The 19,510-nt window shown below is 42.4% G+C and overlaps 2 protein-coding genes across 2 annotated transcripts; both read left to right on the forward strand.

Moving 5' to 3' along the window:
- The first annotated feature begins 778 nt into the window (after positions 1-778).
- Positions 779-6,406, forward strand: AARD (alanine and arginine rich domain containing protein). The gene is made up of 2 exons (XM_065902589.1): positions 779-1,096; positions 4,947-6,406. The coding sequence occupies exons 1-2, from the start codon at positions 779-781 to the stop codon at positions 5,088-5,090; spliced, it is 462 nt and encodes a 153-aa protein (XP_065758661.1). The 3' UTR covers positions 5,091-6,406.
- An 11,730-nt stretch (positions 6,407-18,136) lies between these two features.
- LOC136144941 (small ubiquitin-related modifier 2) lies at positions 18,137-19,159 on the forward strand. The gene has a single exon (XM_065902981.1). The coding sequence runs from the start codon at positions 18,252-18,254 to the stop codon at positions 18,537-18,539; it is 288 nt and encodes a 95-aa protein (XP_065759053.1). The 5' UTR covers positions 18,137-18,251; the 3' UTR covers positions 18,540-19,159.
- Positions 19,160-19,510: the final 351 nt, after the last annotated feature.

A 19,510-nucleotide genomic window follows, 5' to 3' on the forward strand; every position in this document is an offset into this window, starting at 1 on the left:
GGAAACAAGTGTGTGTGTACTCAGTTGTGTCGGACTCTTTGTGACCCCATGGCCTGCAGCCTGCTGGGGTCCTCTGTCCCTGAAATTTTCCAGGCAAGAATACTGGAATGGGTTGCCATTTCCTACTCCAAGGGATCTTCCTGACCCAGGGATCAAACCTACCTCTCCTGCACTGGCAGGGGTTCTTTACCAGCTGAGTCAGCAGGGAAGCCTTGTGGGTTCCCACAAGCCTAGAATTGTGGAAAGATTATTCTAACTTGCAAATAGGGCCAAGCTTCTCCCACTAGACGGTCTTAGCAATGTCTGGGATGGCTAAGGGGTCTAATTAAACTTTATATCCTCAACACCTGTCATAATGCCTGGCCGTCAGTAGAAAGCCAGAGAAAAATATTTTAAAGGGCTTCTGAAATATTAAACAATCAAGGCAACCCGGGTCTCAAATGTTGCAGCCGGACCTCTCTTCCACCTACCTGGAATGGACTCAGTCTCTCCTTGGAATGACACTCAAGGAGCGAGAAAAAGGGATACAGTTGAAAACTCTTCCCGGAGTCATGGGAACTACTTTCTTCGTTTGTTGCTAAGGAGGAAAGGAGGACAGACGTGAGGCTGTAGGAGTGGAGCGCCTCCGAGTAGCAAGCGATAGCCGCGTCCCACTTGGCAGGGGTCCCGCGGGTCCCACGAGTTTCCCCGCCCCCGCCTTCACCCGCCCTAATTCCCACACTTGGAAAGAAACCCTTAGCCATACAAGCCCTGCAGCCTGGGAGCCGGCACCTCCGAGATGGGCCTAGAGGACTCCGGCCGCCGCAGAGAGGGGACCTCCCGGGGGCCCCACAGCATCCTCCACGCGGCCGGGCTCCGGTCCTCCGCCCTGCGTCCCTCACGAGGCTTCCTCGAAGGCGGCAGGGGCATGGACGGCCCGGAGGAGGCGCAGGCCGCCGGTCCGCGGCTGGATGAGCTCAAGCGGCGGCTGGTGCGCGCCTTCCAGCGGGCGGTGCTGCGCGGCAGCTCCAGGCGTTTGCGGGAAGAGGCGGCGGCGCGGGAGGCGCAGAGCCGGGCGCGCGTGGAGAGCGCCCTGGCCGGGCTGCGCGCCGAGCTGGTGAGCGTGCCCGCGGCGGGCTCTCGGGGCCACCTCGCCTTGGTCCTCGCCCGGGGCCCTCGGCTGTAGGTCGCACACGTGCCCCACAGAGGACTGGGGAGGCCGAGGGCAGCTTTTCCCGGGGAGACGGTGAGGCCGTGCAGCGCGGGCCAGCTGGGTCCCCGACGGCGCTGATGCTACTGCCTCCTAGGCAGCATCCGGAGGGAGCCGGCCCTGCAGAGCCGAGGTGCTGGCTGACTGTCTCCGGCGAGGGCTGAGTCTACTGGTGACACACCGAAGTCCCCCGTAACCACTCCTCCTCAGCTTGTTCTCCATTTTTTTCCCACCAAATAGAAAGTTCCCTCTAGGGCACTTGCAGTATATGCGCATAAATGGGGCTGGGGCGGAAATTTCAATGAAATAAACTCAGGGGATGGGTGGAGAGAGTCCATTAGCAAATGTTTCTTTTATTCTGCAAGTTTTACTATTACCTTTCTCCTTGGTAAGAATTCAGAAAACAGGAAATGGTAATAAGGAATTTTGTAAAATTGTAGCTCTTTAACATTAGGCAGGAGAACTGTAGGTAAATAGTTTAGTTACTGTTTTGTAATTTAAACCATTTTCGAGTTAGGCAAAATTTGAAATAAGAGCAATTTAAGCTTTAAAATGGTGCTACGTATGATTTTGCGTGGGAATTCCTGGTGGTTCAGCGGTAAAGAATACAGCTGCAATGCAAGAGACCCGGTTCAATCCATGGGTTGGGAAAATCCCCTGGAGATGGGAATGGCAACCCACTCCAGTATTCTTGCCTGAGAAATCCCATAGACAGAGGAGCCTGGTAGGCTGCACAGTGCATGGGGTCCCAAGAGTTGAGCACGACTTAGCGGCTAAACCACCATCACCCTGAATATGCACAGTGGAGATTTGGAAAGTTATACTCTCTTTCACTGCATACTAATAAAATAGTAAGTAGTACCTACTTTAGAACTGATTCAACCATCAGTTAATTGTCTGAACCTTAAAAGTTCACCTTGTTTCTGTCTTTAAGAAGGGCAAGAAGGTAGTACATTTAGTTTTCATTTAATTGTACCTGTGTTAACAATTTGAATTTGACAAAGAAGGCATTAATTTTGACCCAGCCATATCAAAGAAACATGATTTTCTCCCGACAGCTGAGCAGTGGGTGAGTGAGACCCCTTATTAGAAGAGATGGCCTGGAGGGGTGTGCTGTGGGTCAGGATGCCAACGGGATGGCTGAGCCATCTCTCTGCTGCTGACCTGGAGTGTCACCCCCTCACGCCTCAGTTGACTGATACTTAAATCAGGTGAAGAAAGTATATTCAAGAAGCTCTGAGACACTTGAACTTTAGCATTCTAACTAGTCACTCCACCAGAAGGAGTTTTAAGCAAGTAATGTACCAGGGTGGGGAGAAAGTAGAGAATAAAATTTCAAACAGGTGAGGGTTCACAGCCCAGCATTAATATTTACAGTTTCTGCTGTTATTGTTCCTGTTACCTTAGGAATGCTAATTAGCAAGTTTAGGTTTCATCTGTAAAATGGAGATAATAAACCCATAGGATGGCTGTAAGTATTATGTGAGATAATGTTACACGAAGTGCCTAGAATATTGACACTATTGAGTGGCTTTTATTGTTTTTTGGTTGTGCCCCCCAAATGGCAGATACATAGGCATGAAAGATCAAGGGTTTTGCTGGAAAGAGGTAGAGATTGTCACCCAGATGCTGTGTTCCAGACACACAGACCATAGTCATTGTCTTGGCCAGCCATTTTACCATTGTATGTGACCAGTCATGAAGAAGAAGCAAAAGAGTGTGGATCCTTAACACTATCACCACTAGAACAAGTCATTTCTGATAATGGTCTCTTAGCCAGATTTCTATAGGAATTGATACCCATCCATACGTGTATATCCACACCTCATTTGTTAAGGTGCTATTTGTGTAAGCAACAGTGATGAACAGGTTCAGTTAATTTACAGACATGTTGCTATTTTTGTTTTCATTTATTTTCATGTTGCTATTTTTGAGATGTCATTTATGCTATTACTTGTTTGAATTGGTCTTCTTAATGGGATGCGTTGAGTTCTGGGAGTCTGTGAGTGAATTTCAGGGGTTCTATATGCTTCACATTGTATGCCAAGCTTTGTGTACACATAAAATGCACATCTTTCCCCAGAGTGAGTTAATAGCTTTCATTAGATCCTCAATGTGATCCATGAGGAGAGAAAATTAAGGAACCATTGGTGTTCAGACTTCCTCAAGAATTATGAGTTACATGTGCTATTAAAAAAAAAATTTAGATGGTAAGCCATTATCAATAATTTAACTGATTCTTGGCATGAAAGTACAGGATGGGTATTCATCAGTTCATCCATTTATTCATTCCTTCACTCAGTTTTTTAACAAATACACAGAGAACCCAACATGTTGTGTGCACAGGCAGTGTACCCGTAGTTAAGGATACAATTAAGGATAGGAACAGACTTTGTGCTCAAAATCACCAGTTTAGTGTAGGCTGTGTGCTAGGAGAGGGACTTGTACAAAATGCTGTGGAGGCACAGATAAGGTGAGACAGAGAGGGTTTCTAAGAAGAGCTGGCATTTGGCTGGGCTCAACAGCAAGTGGGTGGCAAGGGGCAGAGAGGGCAGAAGATGTGGCTCAGTATGACATGTTTATTCCAGGACAGGCAGATTTCTGACCAGCTGCCCCGGGGTGGCTGTGTGTGTGAGTGGAGGGGGCCAGCAAATAAAGCTGGAAGAGCAGGGCAGGGTTATAGGGCCTCTGTGCCACTGGAGAACTGACGCTTCCTGTAGGCAAGGTGTAGGGGCTTCTTGTGCTGGTGGTTGTGTTATTACCGTTTGTTTCCTGGATGTTCATTTACTTCATTCTACAAATTCTTGCTATTAGAGAAATGGTTTCAAGTGCTGAAGAATGAAAAATATGTCAGAGGAAAACTGAAAGAAATTATATCCAATGATTTTATTTTGTGAATTACGAGGGGACCACCCATGTTTGCTTTTTACCAATGGAATGTCCTGGGTCACCCTTGGGTGGTTTCTGATGGGGAGTTGATGTGGGGTTTTCAGCAGAGAGAACAGGGCTCTCCTGAACTGCATTAAACAAGACCCTAACTGAAGAAATATGCAGAGTTGGTTACTAGTTTTCAACTATAATGCAAAGATTATGCTGGACTGCCTCTTAGGTACACTGCCCGAAAGATCTATTTTTTCTTTTTAATATACAAGGACCTTCACAAACTCCCATTGGAGGGAGGTTATAAATCAACCTTGCTCTGCAACAGATTTCACTCTAGAGTGAAAATTATTAGATTCTATAAGTACACATAACTGTACATGTGCCTCTAAGGGGTCATTAAATGTTTTGCTCAACAGGGAGACCGTTTAAAATCCTAAGAACTTGAAATGACAAGTAATCAAGTAAATGGGCCCAGGTCCTGAAAGCTCAGGTGGCCCTGGGCAGTTATCCTGGAGCTCAGAAAGCTCATAAAGATAAGTGATTTCCTCGCAGATCACATGCCATTGCTTGGAAACAGCCTTCCAAGGACAGGAATTTTTCAAATGGATAGCTCTGTGCATCAGCTGTTTTTGTTTTCATTGCAAGGCCATTTTGAAAGCTATTTGTATATCTGGATTTTACCTTGTCGTATAGAAAGTCAGTTTTATAGTCAGGCCAAATAGTCAGAACTGGAGAATGAGATGAGAAATACATCTTTCTTGATGTCTTGTTTTGCTTTCCTACAAAATCCTTATATTTTTCCTGTGCAGAGAGCAGGTTCATTTGATCCATACCTCAGGCTAATAAAAACCCTTATTCTTTTTCTAACTTTCAGCTGGAAATGCGTTTCCAGAATCGTCAGCTGGCCAGAACTCTGCTGGATTTAAGCATGAAAATGCAACAACTGAAAAAGGAGGACGAAATGGAAACTGCATCAGAATTCCAAAGCTCTGAAGATAATGCTCAGAATCTGGAATGAGTACATGCACAGATGAAGGTTTGAAACCTAGGAATAATGCAGACAATGCCAAAACAGTTCTAACAGTAACATGATGGATGCTTAGCATAAGATTTTAGGGGCAATTTTTAGACCAAAATCTTCTAGGCCATGGGGATGTGCCAGTGCTATGAGAGGGGAGAGAGAAAATGGTGTGTTGACAAGTTTGAAAGTTACGTATTGTTTTGTGTGGGACATAGAGGTAAAAGAATGTACTGAGACTTACGTATTGGTCCAGTGGTTAAGAATCTGCCTGCCAGTGCTTGTTTGATCCCTGGTCCTAGAAGATCCCACATGCTGTGGGGCAACTAAGGCCCAAGCTGCAACTATTGAGCCACGTACCGCAGCTACTGAAACCCGCGCGCTCTGAGCCCGTGCTCCGCAAAAAGAGAAGCCGCCGCAATAAGAAGCCTGAGTGCCACAACTTGCTGTCTTCACAGCCACTCGCCTCCAGTAGAGAAAGCCCGCATAATAATGAAGATCCAGCACAGCCAAAATAAATAAGCTGTAAAAGAAGAATGTATGGAAGAATGTCTTAGTGCCAATTTCCAGCATTTTCTCTTGTGCTACCTTAATTTTCTGACCATACCCGAACTTTCAACAGAGTCTGTTAGTTTTTGTTCTGATTATTCCTCATTTGTCTGCCCAGTCAACTGTTCAGTAGTCTTCCCTCCGCACCCTACCCCATCCTTGTTTTTGGAAGAATTACTTCTGCCTAGATTCCAACCATACCCTTCAGGTAGAGTCTGCCATTAAGGGTGACTCACTACCTTGGATATAGTCATGCAAATTAAGGCAGTTTGGTCAGATTGTTCTTGGGAGCTTTTGGACTAGAACTAAGGGAGCAGATGAGTCTTAGAAGGTGATGGTGGAAAAGCTGTGGGACAGAGGGGCTTGGAAGCTGCTGGCGGCTACCAAGTGAGGTGTGAGCTCTTTGCAGAAGATTTAAACAGCACCCCTGAGAGAGAACTGCTTTTCCTTGGCTCTGGGGACCAGCTGTTTAAATCCCCAGTCCTGGCTGTCATTAGGATACATGAAAATTCTCTAGTAGCCTTCTATTACAATGTCCTTTTGCCAAATCAGCTGAGTTGGAGTTTTACGACTTGTATGCCAAAGATTCCTAACTAACACAATTCTTTTGTTATTAAGCTTTCAGGAGTTAAAGGGCTCCTGTTGAATTAGAATAGCTACCTTTACCTTAAACGTGCTGCCTTCTGGATGCAAAAAATAAAGTTAATTTTAAAAATAGTTGCCATAGTCATAATAATCATCTGTAAAAATGAATTTATAAAACAGGTCATTTGCACATTTAATTAACAATAAAAATTAGTTCTGGAAGAAAAAGCAGAACAGAATGAATGTGGTCTTTCTCTTAAATACAAGTTTTATGTGTGAGAGAATTTGAGGATTTTCTGAACAAATTTTAGTTTGTCCTTAACTTTTTTGGGTTACTCTTAATGAAATTCCAATACTTTGGCCACCAGATGTGAAGAGCTGACTCATTTGAAAAGACCCTGATGCTGGGAAAGATTGAGAGCAGGAAGAGAAGGTGATGACAGAAGATGAGATAGTTGGATGGCATCACTAATTTAATGGACATGGGTTTGGGTCAACTCTGGTAGTTGGTGATGGACAGGGAGGCCTGGCGTGCTGTGGCTCATGGGGTTGCAAAGAGTCAGACACGACTGAGCGACTGAACTGAATGAATTCTTTAAATTCTTTGATACTTAATTTCTTCTGTCTGTTAAACTGAGGTACCACTAGAGTTCAACTTCCAGGACATTGTCAATGAGCTGTCAGCAATATCATGAGACCTAGTCCCTGTATTTCTTGAAATAGTCTGCATATGTGCTCCTGCCTTCCAAATATACAGGCTGATTTCTTAAATTGTATTTGTAAAACGGATTTCTTCTATGTTTCTTCATCAAAGTTATAGACATTCTGAAGAAAGAGGCAGTGGAATTCCTCATGATCTGTTCTTCAAAAGAGACTAATCAGATATTGGAGCAGTCATTCTTAAGTACATTTTACAGTTTAACGTTTATAAATTCTTGAGATTTTGTGTTTAGCAGATACTCAAAATGCTTTACTTTATAAGTGCAATTCCTTACAGAATGCAGAGAAACCGACATTAGTTAGAATTCATGTGAATGATTTGATTCCACTAAATGTGCTCTGTTGGGAATCAAAAGAAGCTTAAAAAGAGAACTTCTGAAAATGGATGCATTGTTTTTCACATTGTCAGATAAAAAGTCCACAATTTATTGTAAAGTTCTTGGTCACCAGTTTTTTTCCTATCTTTCAGTGATAAACTTTGGATCACCATATCTTTTAGGAATGACAGATGGAGAAACAGAAAAAGAAACTCTTTGTTTCAAAAGTCTCTTATTTTTTGAAGCCCTCATGAGAGGAGGTGGCTTGTGATATTAGCTGACACAGAGAGATACAGTGAGAACTTGATACATGGGACAACTATTAAGTGTTTTTCCTTTGTTTCCCCTCATGAAGTGAATTCTGCTCTCATACCATATCCCTCCTTTTTTTTTTTTAAGTAGCAGAAGCCAGATTGTGTTCATACATAGATATATTTTTGCAATTGCACTCAGCTGTTTATTGTTTGCTGAATTCTGGTTCTGTTCGCTGCACACAGACAACAGGGACTCTTTTCTATAGGACGTGGGAATGCACTTCCATGGCTACACTTCCCCACTTTTCAGAGCGTTTAAATAAGTGAGAGCAACTGTGTGACATTTTAAAGAAATACGAGGTGGAAGGGACCAAACTACTGCCAGCTGGAGGGGAAAATTAGAAAATAATTATGCCTAAATGATGCATCAGGGAAGCAGTAATTGGGTAAGTCAAAGTACGTAAGATGTTCATCCCAGTAGTGGATAGAGAATGCCAAAGACGAGAACTGAAAAGACAGTTTAGTGAGGAAAACAGGGTGTTAAGGTTTTCCAAAATGCTGATTTCTCATAGCTTTAATTACAGGGGGAACCATGTTAGTTGGGAACAGGCTTTCACTCTATGGTACCTGGTCAGGACCTACCAGTGAAGAGGTGCCAAATTAATGATGACACTTAGGAACTTTGCACAGGTTGTTAGGCATTAAATCCCTTTACAGGTGGCCTGGATGAATCCACATTTTGGTTGCTTGCCAGACTGCTTCTGCTATTATACAGGTGCTTCTGGAGCACCAGCCTGGGCAGAGTCTGATGTGGGTAAACCTGGGATGGCTGGGCCTGCACCAGTGTTAACTGCAAGAACACCATCTCCACTGCCAGGGTGCCAGGCCATCAGGCAACCATCAGTTTGGTGTATTCACCATTGTTATCACTGCCGGAGTCCCTCCCAGCCCTGAGCCTGGCACGGGGCCCTCCGGTGCCAGCTGCTTCCTCTCGTTCATTGTCGCCACCTCTCCTGCCTCTTTGGCTGTGTCATTAACAAGGGTTATGGAAGGATTAGAAATATGGGTAGGTTTCAGGTTGAACCTATGCCACTCTGCTTACCTCTGCGTCTGGCAGCCTCTTGTTTCACCTGGACGAGGTGCTGTAACTCAGAGATGGGCACATACCTCTCACAGCAGCCCGAGCCAGGTACCGCTTCTCAGGGGGCCATGGCACCATCAGTGCTTCTGGGTCCTGCCTCTGATGAATGCTGGGGCTTACAAATTTCTACCTCTTCCTTAAAGAACCACACTACTTCCATCCTTCTGTGCCGGGACCAGTGCAGGAGGGACCCTTGGAATGTAATGATAATGAAGCCAGCAATGACACGGGCCATTCTCTTCTATGCCCAGTGTTGTTCCAGGAATGGTACAGTATGTATTAGCTTATTTAATCCCATAATGATTGATATGCACGTGGACCATGATTTTGAAGTCACCTGGCCTTGGTAGTTAGCCCTGGCTCTGTCACGTGCCAGCTTTATAACCTAAACTGCTTTTAATCTCTTTAGATCTGTTGAAAGAAGCTAGTCAAAATGGGTTGTTGTTGTTTAGTGGCTAAGTCGTGCCTGTTCTTTGCAACTCCATGGACTGTAGCCCACCAGGCTCCTCTGTCCATGGGATTTCCCGGTTAAGAGTACTGGAGTGGGATGCTATTTCCTTCTCCAGGGGATCTTCCTGACCCAAGGATCAAACCCATGTCTCCTGCATTGACAGGCAAGTTCTTTACTGCTGAACCACTGAAGCCCCAAGTCAAAATAGTATCTGTCTTATTTAAAACCTGAGGAGCTCAAGTTAAAGAACCTTGAAGCAGGTTTGGGAGAGAGTGAGTGGTGACGGCTCTTTCACTTCCTGCATTTCTTTCTTTTACATCTTCAGTTCTACATGATCGTACTGCACTTTTGGACTCAGACCTTTCCTGTGCCTCTTTCTTCATCATGTCTTCACTGTGACTCTCTAACGTTCTGCCACCTGCTCTCTGTTGTGATGTTGCCTCTTCTGCTGGTTGGTAAATTGATTTACCAAACTTGAGAGGAGGCACCAGGGAGATATGAAGTCACCAGTAACTGCTACTTACCAACCCCTGAATCTACCTGGCACACAGTGCCATGTGCATTTAGAACTCAGTCATCCCAGCAACACTGTGAGGTTGGAACTATTGCTTTTCCCGTTTTATCGAGGAGGAGATGAGTATCAAGGAGGCTAAGTGAGTGGAACTGTCAAGATTCTGGTCCAGGGCTGGGTGTAGTGTGGTTTTTGAGACTCTCCCAAGGGCTTCCCTTGTGGCTCAGCTGGTAAAGAATCCGCCTGCAATGTGGGAGACCTGGGTTTGATCCCTGGGTTGGGAAGATCCCCTGGAGAAGGGAAAGTCAACTCACTCCAGTATTCTGGCCTGGAGAATTCCATGGACTGTATAGCCTATGGGGTCACAAAGAGCTGGACACGACTGAGCAACTCACTTTCAAGGTAGTAGGGAGACCCAGACACAAGTGGATAAATTTGAAACTAACAAAAAGTGAGGTGCTAGGCATATTTTCTGCAAGGGTCAGACAAGATTTCCTTGAGGACATGCTCTTAAGTTCTTTCTGTTTCACCTGGAAAAAAACCCTCATTCCGTGCCTTACATTCTACATAAACAAGCTGGGTGATCCAAACACACTACTCCACTCTATTTGGGCCTCATTTTACTTATTGGAGGATTTCCCGGTGGCTCAGATGGTAAAGAATCTGCTTGCAATGCAGGAGACTTGGGTTCAATCCCTTGGTTAGATCCCTGGGTTAGGAAGATCCCCTGGAGAAGGGAAAGGCTACCCAGTCCAGTGTTCTGACCTGGAGAATTCCATGGACAGAGGAGCCTGGTGGGTTACAGCCCATGGGGTTGCAAAGAGTCAGACATGACTTTGACTTGCACTTTACTCACTGGAAAATGAGAGGAAGACTGGAGTGGTCTCTAAAGCATTTTTCTAACTTGGAGACTCTATTCCAGTGCTGCCTGCTTGTACCTGGACCCTCCATCACCTCTGACTCACCCATTCTTCCTGACACCTGTGGATGGGGTAGGAGAGGTGGAGGCGAGCTGCTGGCTGTTAATCACTGGCCCTGGACTGCGAGTTGTACTCTCCTGGTCGTTGACCCCATCACGCCCTGGCTGCGGCAGCCTTGATGACAACGGGAAGCAATTTCTGTCACTCTCAGATACCTCTCTGCTCTTCTCACCCACACTGTGACTGCAGCCAGGGGAAAATGTCACATTTGCACTTCACAAGGAGGCAAGCATTGCTCAGACCTTTTATGTGTTAGATTTTGGAAGCAGCCTGGCAGATTGCCTGCTGTGGGGGACGCCGCAGGCTGAGAGCAGTGTAATATGTAGCTAGGAGTGCAGTCTCTGGAGTCCGGTGACAGAGGTGGAAATCTTGGCTTCTTCAATGCCTCCCTGTGTTCTTACTGCTGACGTTCAGTTTGCTGCTTCTCTGTAAAGTGATAATAGTCACACCTACCCACCCGATGGACTTGTGGCGATCTCATGGATTAAGGTATGTGAAGTGTTTAGAATGCTCTCAAGCAGTGCTTATTAACAGCCCACCTAACAAACATCCTGCTCATCCTTCTTGTCTATTGGAAGTGCCCAATTCCAAGAGAAACTGAGAAGGGCAGTTTTCACTTTCCCCAGATCTTCTGGGAGCTCAAGATGGCTATGAAATCCAGTTTTGTACAATACGACGTAAAGGAAATTTGCAGGGGTTTTTATGAGAACCGGGCTTCCCTTGTGGCTCAGCTGGTAAAGAATCCGCCTGCAATGCGGGAGACCTGGGTTCAATCCGTGGGTTGGGAAGATCCCCTGGAGAAGGGAAAGGCTACCCACTCCATTATGCTGGCCTAGAGAATTCCATGGTCTGGCATGGAGTCACAAAGAGTCAGACACGACCGAGCGACTTTCACTTTCTGAGAACCATTTTCTCTTCCTCCAAGAGGAGGAATAGGAATAAGCTCTCTTTCTCCTTATGTCCTTCTTGCTGAGGAACACTGTCACACAAGGTGGGAAAGCTTGCAGCTGCTGCAGCGACCCTGTGACCTAGGTAGCAGGTACCTGGACTCTTTGAGGATGGGGAGACAGCAAGATGAAGAGAAGCAATGTCGCTGAGGCCACCAGTGAGGTCCTGAGCCAGCCCTGAGACTGCCTACCTGTGGCTAGTCTTGATCTCTAATAGAAGAGCAACATGGATAAAACTGAATTATTCATCACTTTTATTTAAGTATTTAGTTCCATGAACACAATGAAGGATCACTAACTGACACGCTTGAATCTCAACAACCTCCTGGGATGAAGATTCAGGATGATGTATTATCTGACTGGAACCTTAGATATCGGAAGCTACATGCAAAGGACTCCAGAAACATCATTTAGTTGCTTAAATGCCTGTAATGAGGACCTACCTTAATGCAACAGGAGGCCAGTCAAAGTTCATATCAGAACAAAATGTGTCTGAGAGAGACCCTCTCCCTAATGCTGTGGAGGCTCTGGAATTCCGCAGTAAATGTTCTAATGAAAATATTTCCACATGCTCACACTTGTTAAGGGAAAGATAACAGGTCCAAAATGGAGTCACTTATGCTAAGCCCCATGCCATCAAGCTGAGACTTAAGTCAATTACAGTTTAGGGCCTCTGAGAGATGGAAGCTTAAACCAGTCAGCCAGTAATCATGTGATCAGCACTAATCAGGTAATTTGTCTGATAGAACCCTGCCATCCCCTAAAAGAAAGTGACCCTGCAACAACCAACCCACTTTATTTTTGGGGGGGCCTAATATAACTTCCTTGTTTCTACTCCCTTTTGGCTATAAGAGTCTTTCATTTTGTTGAGCTCCTATCTGCAAGGTTGGATGCTGTCTGCTTCAAATCGATTTTTTTCTCAAATAAACTCTTAAAATTTTTTAATATGTCTCAGTTTATCTTTTAACACACTCCGTCAAGGATACCCAAATGCCTATGGAACCTACCACCTATCTGAGTCTGTCAGAGAAGTCATTTTATTTTTTAGCAATTGAAATAAATTGGAATGAAATAACTTCCTAAAGTGTTTGAAGAGTGAACTGGCAGCAAAATACAGTAAACTGTTCATCAACTTTAAATTTTTATTTCAGGGAAGTTTAGCAAACTGTCCAAAAAATAAAAACCAGCCAAAATCGAGTCTATACAAAAATTGCTTCTGAACTGGTATCAAGGATACTCCTCTCTCTAAACTTCTAAAGGATTCATTCAGGAATTGCCATGCAAAAAATTCCTCAAGATTTCGAGGTGAGATTGTCAGGTTACTGAGAGCACAACCAATGACTTGATGGTTTATTGTTTACCTGAACCCTACAGCTTACCGAGTTCTTTATGGTGTATAATTTACCACTTGTTGTCAGAGCCAAATGTTTATTAAACCCACAATAACCTTCTGGAGGTATGTTGCTTGAGGCTGTTGAAATTTGAGGGGCAGCAAGAAAGCTTGTTTGACTTTGGTAATATCACCCTCTTCCTGCTTCCCAAGATGTCACTCTCCCTAAGTGGTCAGTATTACCTCCAGGAGGAAGTACCATTTTGGGAGTCAGAAAATCCAGCTATGGGAGCCAGCTCTGAGTTGAACCTGCTGTGTGATATCTGGTGAACTGTTGATGTCTCTGGGTTTCAATCTCCTCATTTATAAAGTCAGAGGTTGAACTCAAAATGATCTTTAAGATTCTTGGGGTTAAGCATATTGTCTCCAACTGATGCTTTTGGAATCACCCTTGGAAACCATGCTTTCACCAGTTCTTTGGCGTGGATTATTTTAGGTGGTGATTTGGAAACACTGACCTTTAGAGTATCTGTAGTGAACAATTAAAGAAGAGAATAGGAATTAAGGGAAAAATACAAAATTTAAATTCTTTGCCCTTTATAATTTGGCCTTAAGTTCAATTGACAGGCATGAATCTAATAGTCCAAATATTCTTTTTTTTTTTCCTCACTCCCTCCACTTTCCCTTCCTTTTTTCATTTAACTTTAGTTTTATGCCTATTGGGGGCCAGGCACTATTCTAGGCATGTGTTGGACATCAACACTGAAATGAACATCTTGATGGTGCTAAGCATAGGAGAATGAACATGAAAGAAGGCATCCTAGCTCTCATGGGTCTATACCTTGGATGAGGGGGCAGATAATTCATTAAGATACTGTAGTGTGATATGATCAATGCTGTAATGGGAGAGAATTTAGAGTGCTGAGGGAGTAAACTGGAAGCACACTTAATTTGGGTCAGTCGGGAGGGGGAAGGCTTCCAGCAGAGGAGGCTGGGGAGAGAAGAGGAGGAACAGACAGTCTTTGGCAAAAGCAACTGCTCATGGAAAGCCCAGAGGTGAGCAAAGTCATCATCTACTAGGAGGAGGTGAAGAGGCTCTATAACTGGAGCTTAGATGGAAAGGGTAAGATGTGAGGAGTATGGCTTGAGTTGTAAGGAGATGTGGCTTTATGATGACAAACATCGCAAGCTTCCCTTTGGATTTCAGACTTTATCCTTAAAAACAAGGGTAGGCATTAAAGAATATTTTAAAATTCAATTTTCATTATAATGATACATGCACATAATATATAAAAACAGTAAAGTCTAAAAGCCTTACTTAAAAACTCTCAGTGCCCTAATGGTACCCCTGCCCTGATACCATCCCAGAGGAAACCACTGTCAATTCTTTCACTTTCAAAATAATGCCTGTTTCTTTTGTTGTTTTTGGATATTATGCTTTCTTATTATGACAGAGAAGAATTCTAGCTCTCTTATTTCTAATCCCTTTACTCTTCCCAATATTATAATGGGGTGGGAGGGGGAATATACCTTTCTGTAGAAGTCTACAGGCAGGTTTCCACACACAACGCAATAGTAAGGAATACTGAATGTTTGGATTTAGTCATATCTCAGCTACTCTTAAAACAACTCTATAAGTTCATTAAGATAATTGGTTAAGCATTTTGGGATACTATATGTGTGCTCATAATTTCTGTCTACTTAGCTAAGAAACTGAAATGGTTAGAATCTAGAAGAATTTTACAGAAATTGAAGCAACCACACTTGAACTGAGGGAAATGCAGATTTCACATCTTTAATGAGAGTTCAATGTTAGGGAAATGTCTGTCTTGATTTTTTGTCTTAAAGAATGTGGAGGATATTAATGCTTCTATACTTTGTGATTTGATTTATGCTCCCACTTTTTATGGCTCTTGTATCTTAAATAATAAATACCCTTAAGATTTCCTCAATATCCTTAGGAAGGAAAAGAAAATAAAGGAAACACAAAATAAAGGAAGGAAAGAAGAAAGAAAAGCTAAGTACAGCTATTTATTTATTCACTCATTCATTCAAGATATAGTTGAATTTCTTCTATTTATGTATAATATTCTACCTTGTTTATGGAAACCTACAAAGATATATGTGATGTAAAGGCAGAAATGAAGATCCAAATGAGAAAGTGGGACAAGGAGAAATAAAACTGGGTGAATAATTGACACCAGGGTAAGATCAGTACTTGAAATATCAGTTTTTGAGTATTTTTAAGCAATAGGTCAAATATTGAGCCTAAGCTTTCCAACAACTAACACTGCAATCTATTTATAGTGAATCATCAAGGGCAAATTATTTATAATATATATGCCTAGGAGCTCAATAAGTTAGCTCATTGTATTAATTCATTAACTGGAAAACAATTGGGTTCAATGAAGGCTTTCCAGAGTGATGACTTTTGCCTTTAGTATGGAACATTAACCTTATAGAGCTATACTAACAAGAACCAATATTTTAAAAACATTGGAGTATAATTGCTTTGCGATGCTGTGTTAGTTTCTGCTGTAGAACAATGAGTCAGCTATATGTATACATACATTTGTTTAGGCCAACTTCCACAGGACTGGAAAAAGTCAGTTTTCATTCCAATCCCAAAGGAGGGCAATGCCTCAAACTACCATAAAAGCACTCATTTCACATGCTAGCAAGGTTATGCTCAAGATCCTTCAAGCTAGGCTTCAGCAGTACATGAACTGAGAACTTCCAGATGTACAAACTAGGTATAGAAGAGGCAAAGGAATCAGAGATTAAATTGCCAACATTCACTGGATCACAGAAAAATCAAGGGAATTCCAGAAAAATATCTATTTCTATTTCATTGACAAGTTAAAGCCTTTGATTGTATGGATCATAACAAACTGAGGAAAATTCTTAAAGAAATGGGAATACCAGACCACCTTACCTATCTCCTGAGAAACCTGTATGTGAGTCAAGAAGCAACAGTTAGAACCTTACATGGAACAATGGACTGGTTAAAAACTGGGAAAGGAGTACGTCAAGGCTATATATTGTCACCCTGCTTATTTAACTTCTATGCAGAGTACATCATGTGAAATGCAGGCCTGCATGAATCACAAGCTGTAATCAAGATTGCCAGGAGAAATATCAACAACCTCAGATACGCAGATGATACCACTCTAATGGCAGAAAGCAAAGAACTAAAGAGCCTCTTGATGAGAGTAAAAGAAGAGAGTGAAAAAGGTGGTTTAATACTCAAGATACAAAAAAACGGAGATCATGGCATCTGGTCCCATCACTTCGTGGCATACAGATGGAGAAAAAGTAGAAATAGTGACAGATTTTTATTTTCTTGGGCTCCAAAATCACTGTGGATGGAGACTGCAGTCACCAAATTAAAAGATGCTTGCTTCTTGGAAGGAAAGCTTATGACAAAACTAGACAGCATATTAAAAAGCAGAGACACCACTTTGGTGACAAAGATCCATAGTCAAAGCTATGGTTTTTCTAGTAGTCACGTACAGACGTGAGAAATGGACCATGAAGAAGACTGAGTGCCAAAGAACCAATGCTTTCAAATTGTGGTGCTGGAGAAGATTCCTGAGAGTCCTTTGGACAGCAAGGAGATCAATTCAGTCAATCCTAAAGGAAATCAACCCTGAATATTCATTGGAACTACTGTTGCTGACCTGGAGAAGGAAACGGCAACCCGCTCCAATATTCATGCCTAGAGAATCGCATGGACAGAGGAGCCTGGCAGGCTACAGCCCACAGGGTCGCAAGAGTCAGACACGATTTAATGACGAAACCACCACCACTGTTGCTGAAGCTGAAGCTGAAGCTGAAACTCCAATATTTTGGCCACTTAATGCAAAAAGCCAACTCATTGGAAAAGACTCTGACACTGGTCAAGATTGAAGGCATAAGGAGAAAGGAGCGGTGGAGGCTGAGATGGTTAGATAGTATTATCTACTCAAAGGACATGAATTTGAGCAAACTCAGTGAGGTAGTGAAGGACAGGGAAGCCTTATGTGCTGCAGTCCATGGGGTAAGAGAGTCAGATATGACTTAGTGAGTGAACAACAACAAAAAGTAAAAGCCATGCTACCTGGGTATTAAAAAAGAGTCATCTTAATTATTTTAAGTAATCTTCCTTCTTCCTATCTCCATTTTATCCCTTCTTATTCTACACTGATGTCAAGACCTTGACATAGATTTTACCCCATTGTAACTTTCACTCTCCTCAATTCATCACAAAACTATTCTTACTGATACTCACTTCAGCCATGACATTAAAGTCATTTTATGGGCAACAATAGCCTAGGAATAGTTTGAATTTGTTCAGTTTATCCAAGAGTTGATTCATTTTCACTGAATTAAAAGTTAAAAATTAAAGCAAGATCAACACAAGTTACAAAAATCTCATGTTGCTTTTAACGTATTTATTCACCACGTAGTAAAAAATATAACCATATCCCTGTCTAAAGGCACTTCATTTATGACACTCTCCAGCAAAGATCTGATTTCAGTTTATGGAAACTGACACACTGCTTTATGAAGTATTAGTGCATTAACAGTTCATAATTTGGGAACAGCATACAGTTTTCACTTTATACACAAGGGAGAGTAATTTCTGAAATCCCTCCTACATGCGAAAGTAGAGTGCAAGGACCACAGAAAAAACGGCAAGACTCAAGGAACTCAGAGTCTGGTGGGGAAGGAAGACAAGCCAGCAAACAGGTATGATGCAATATGATGGTATTAATATAGGTATTGTATAATAGGTGTTACATAAGGCATCTAAATTGGATTGGGAGTTGGGGAGGTCAGGGAAGGCTTTGCTTAAAAATTTAGGAGGTCTTTAGACTAACAGAGAAAGCTCACTTCATGGAATTGAGGAAATTACTTAAATGGGGCTTCATTTATTTCCCTGAAACACCAGGTCTGAAGGGAACCATGAGGCTGTTTAAAGTTTCCCTCTTAGATTTCAGGCAGGACTGTAGTTATACCCTCCCAGAAACATGAGAATAAAACTTACAGAAATAATTTCTTTTAAAAAATTGTGGTTAAAATACACATAACATAAAACTTACTACTAGTGATATTTAGCACATTAACAATAGTGTACAACCATCACAACTATCTAGTTCCAAAACATTTTCATCAGCTCTAAATGAAATGCAATACCCATTAAAGAGTCACACCTCCATTTTCCTTTCCCTCTAGACACTGGCAACCTTTAAAATGCTTTCTGTATTCTGCTTTCCCTCCTCCACCGCTGTCGCCTCCTCCTTCTGCCGCTCCTGGTGCTGCTTGAGTGCTCATTCCGTGCGGACCTGGTACCTCTTTTGTGAAGCGGCAGCTGAGGAGACTCCGGCGCTTGCCATGGCGGACGAAAAGCCCAAGGAAGGAGTCAAGACTGAGAACAACGATCATATTAATTTGAAGGTGGCGGGGCAGGATGGTTCTGTGGTGCAGTTTAAGATTAAGAGGCATACACCACTTAGTAAACTAATGAAAGCCTATTGTGAACGAAAGGGTTTGTCAATGAGGCAGATTAGATTCCGATTTGACGGGCAGCCAATCAATGAAACAGACACACCTGCACAGTTGGAGATGGAAGATGAAGATACAATCGATGTATTCCAGCAGCAGACAGGAGGTGTCTACTAAAAAGGGAACCTGCTACTTTACTCCAGAATTCTGTTCCTTCAGACCAAGAAGACATTCTCAATTAGAAAACCGCAATTTGGTTCCACCACATCCTGACTACTACAGTATAGTTTCTCTATTCTTCCATTTCCCCTTCCCCGTTCCTTTATTGCACATAAAGTAACTGGTGTATGTGCACAAGCATATTGCATTTTTTTTTTTTTAACTAAATGGCTAATGGTATGTTTTGATCGACATCAAATGGAGATGGGATGGGGAAAAATACTGATTCTGTGAAAATACCCCCTTTTCTCCATTAGTGGCATGCTCATCAGCTCTTATCTTTATATTCCGGTAAGTTATTTTGCTCTCACTGTTGAACAAAAAAAAAAGAACAACATAAAAATTCTTGCATACCTTGTTCGATTGGAGAATTTTAATGTTTTTCGTTTATCATTGTAAAACCAAGGACAATTTTATAACTTTTTTGTGCGTAGCTGTTACATGTAGGGCAATCTGTCTTTAAGTAGGGATAAATTACTCTAAAAGAAATGAATCCTAGATAGTTTTCCCTTCAAGTCAAGCGTCTTGTTGTTTAAATAAACTTCTTGTTTAAAATGAAAAAATAAAATAAAATAAAATGCTTTCTATATTCTATGGCTTTGCCAATTCTGGATATTTCTTATGATGTGTAATATTTGATGATATGATATGAATGATATTTCATATGATATGATATGAATATGAATATGATATGAAGATATGACTATTTCATGAAATATATGACTTTTTGTGTGTGACTTCTTTCACTTAGCAAAATAATTTCAAAGTTCATCCGTACTCTATCATATATCAGCATATGGCATATTTATTTCTTTTGTGGTTGATGATATTCCATTTTAAGGATATACTACATTTTACTGACCCATTCATTAGTTGATGAACTTCTGGATCAACTTTTTAGCTATTGTGAATAGCGCTGCTACAAGCAT

The sequence above is a fragment of the Muntiacus reevesi genome, chromosome 12 (genome assembly GCF_963930625.1).
Source record: "Muntiacus reevesi chromosome 12, mMunRee1.1, whole genome shotgun sequence".
In the NCBI taxonomy this organism is placed as follows: Eukaryota; Metazoa; Chordata; class Mammalia; order Artiodactyla; family Cervidae; genus Muntiacus; species Muntiacus reevesi.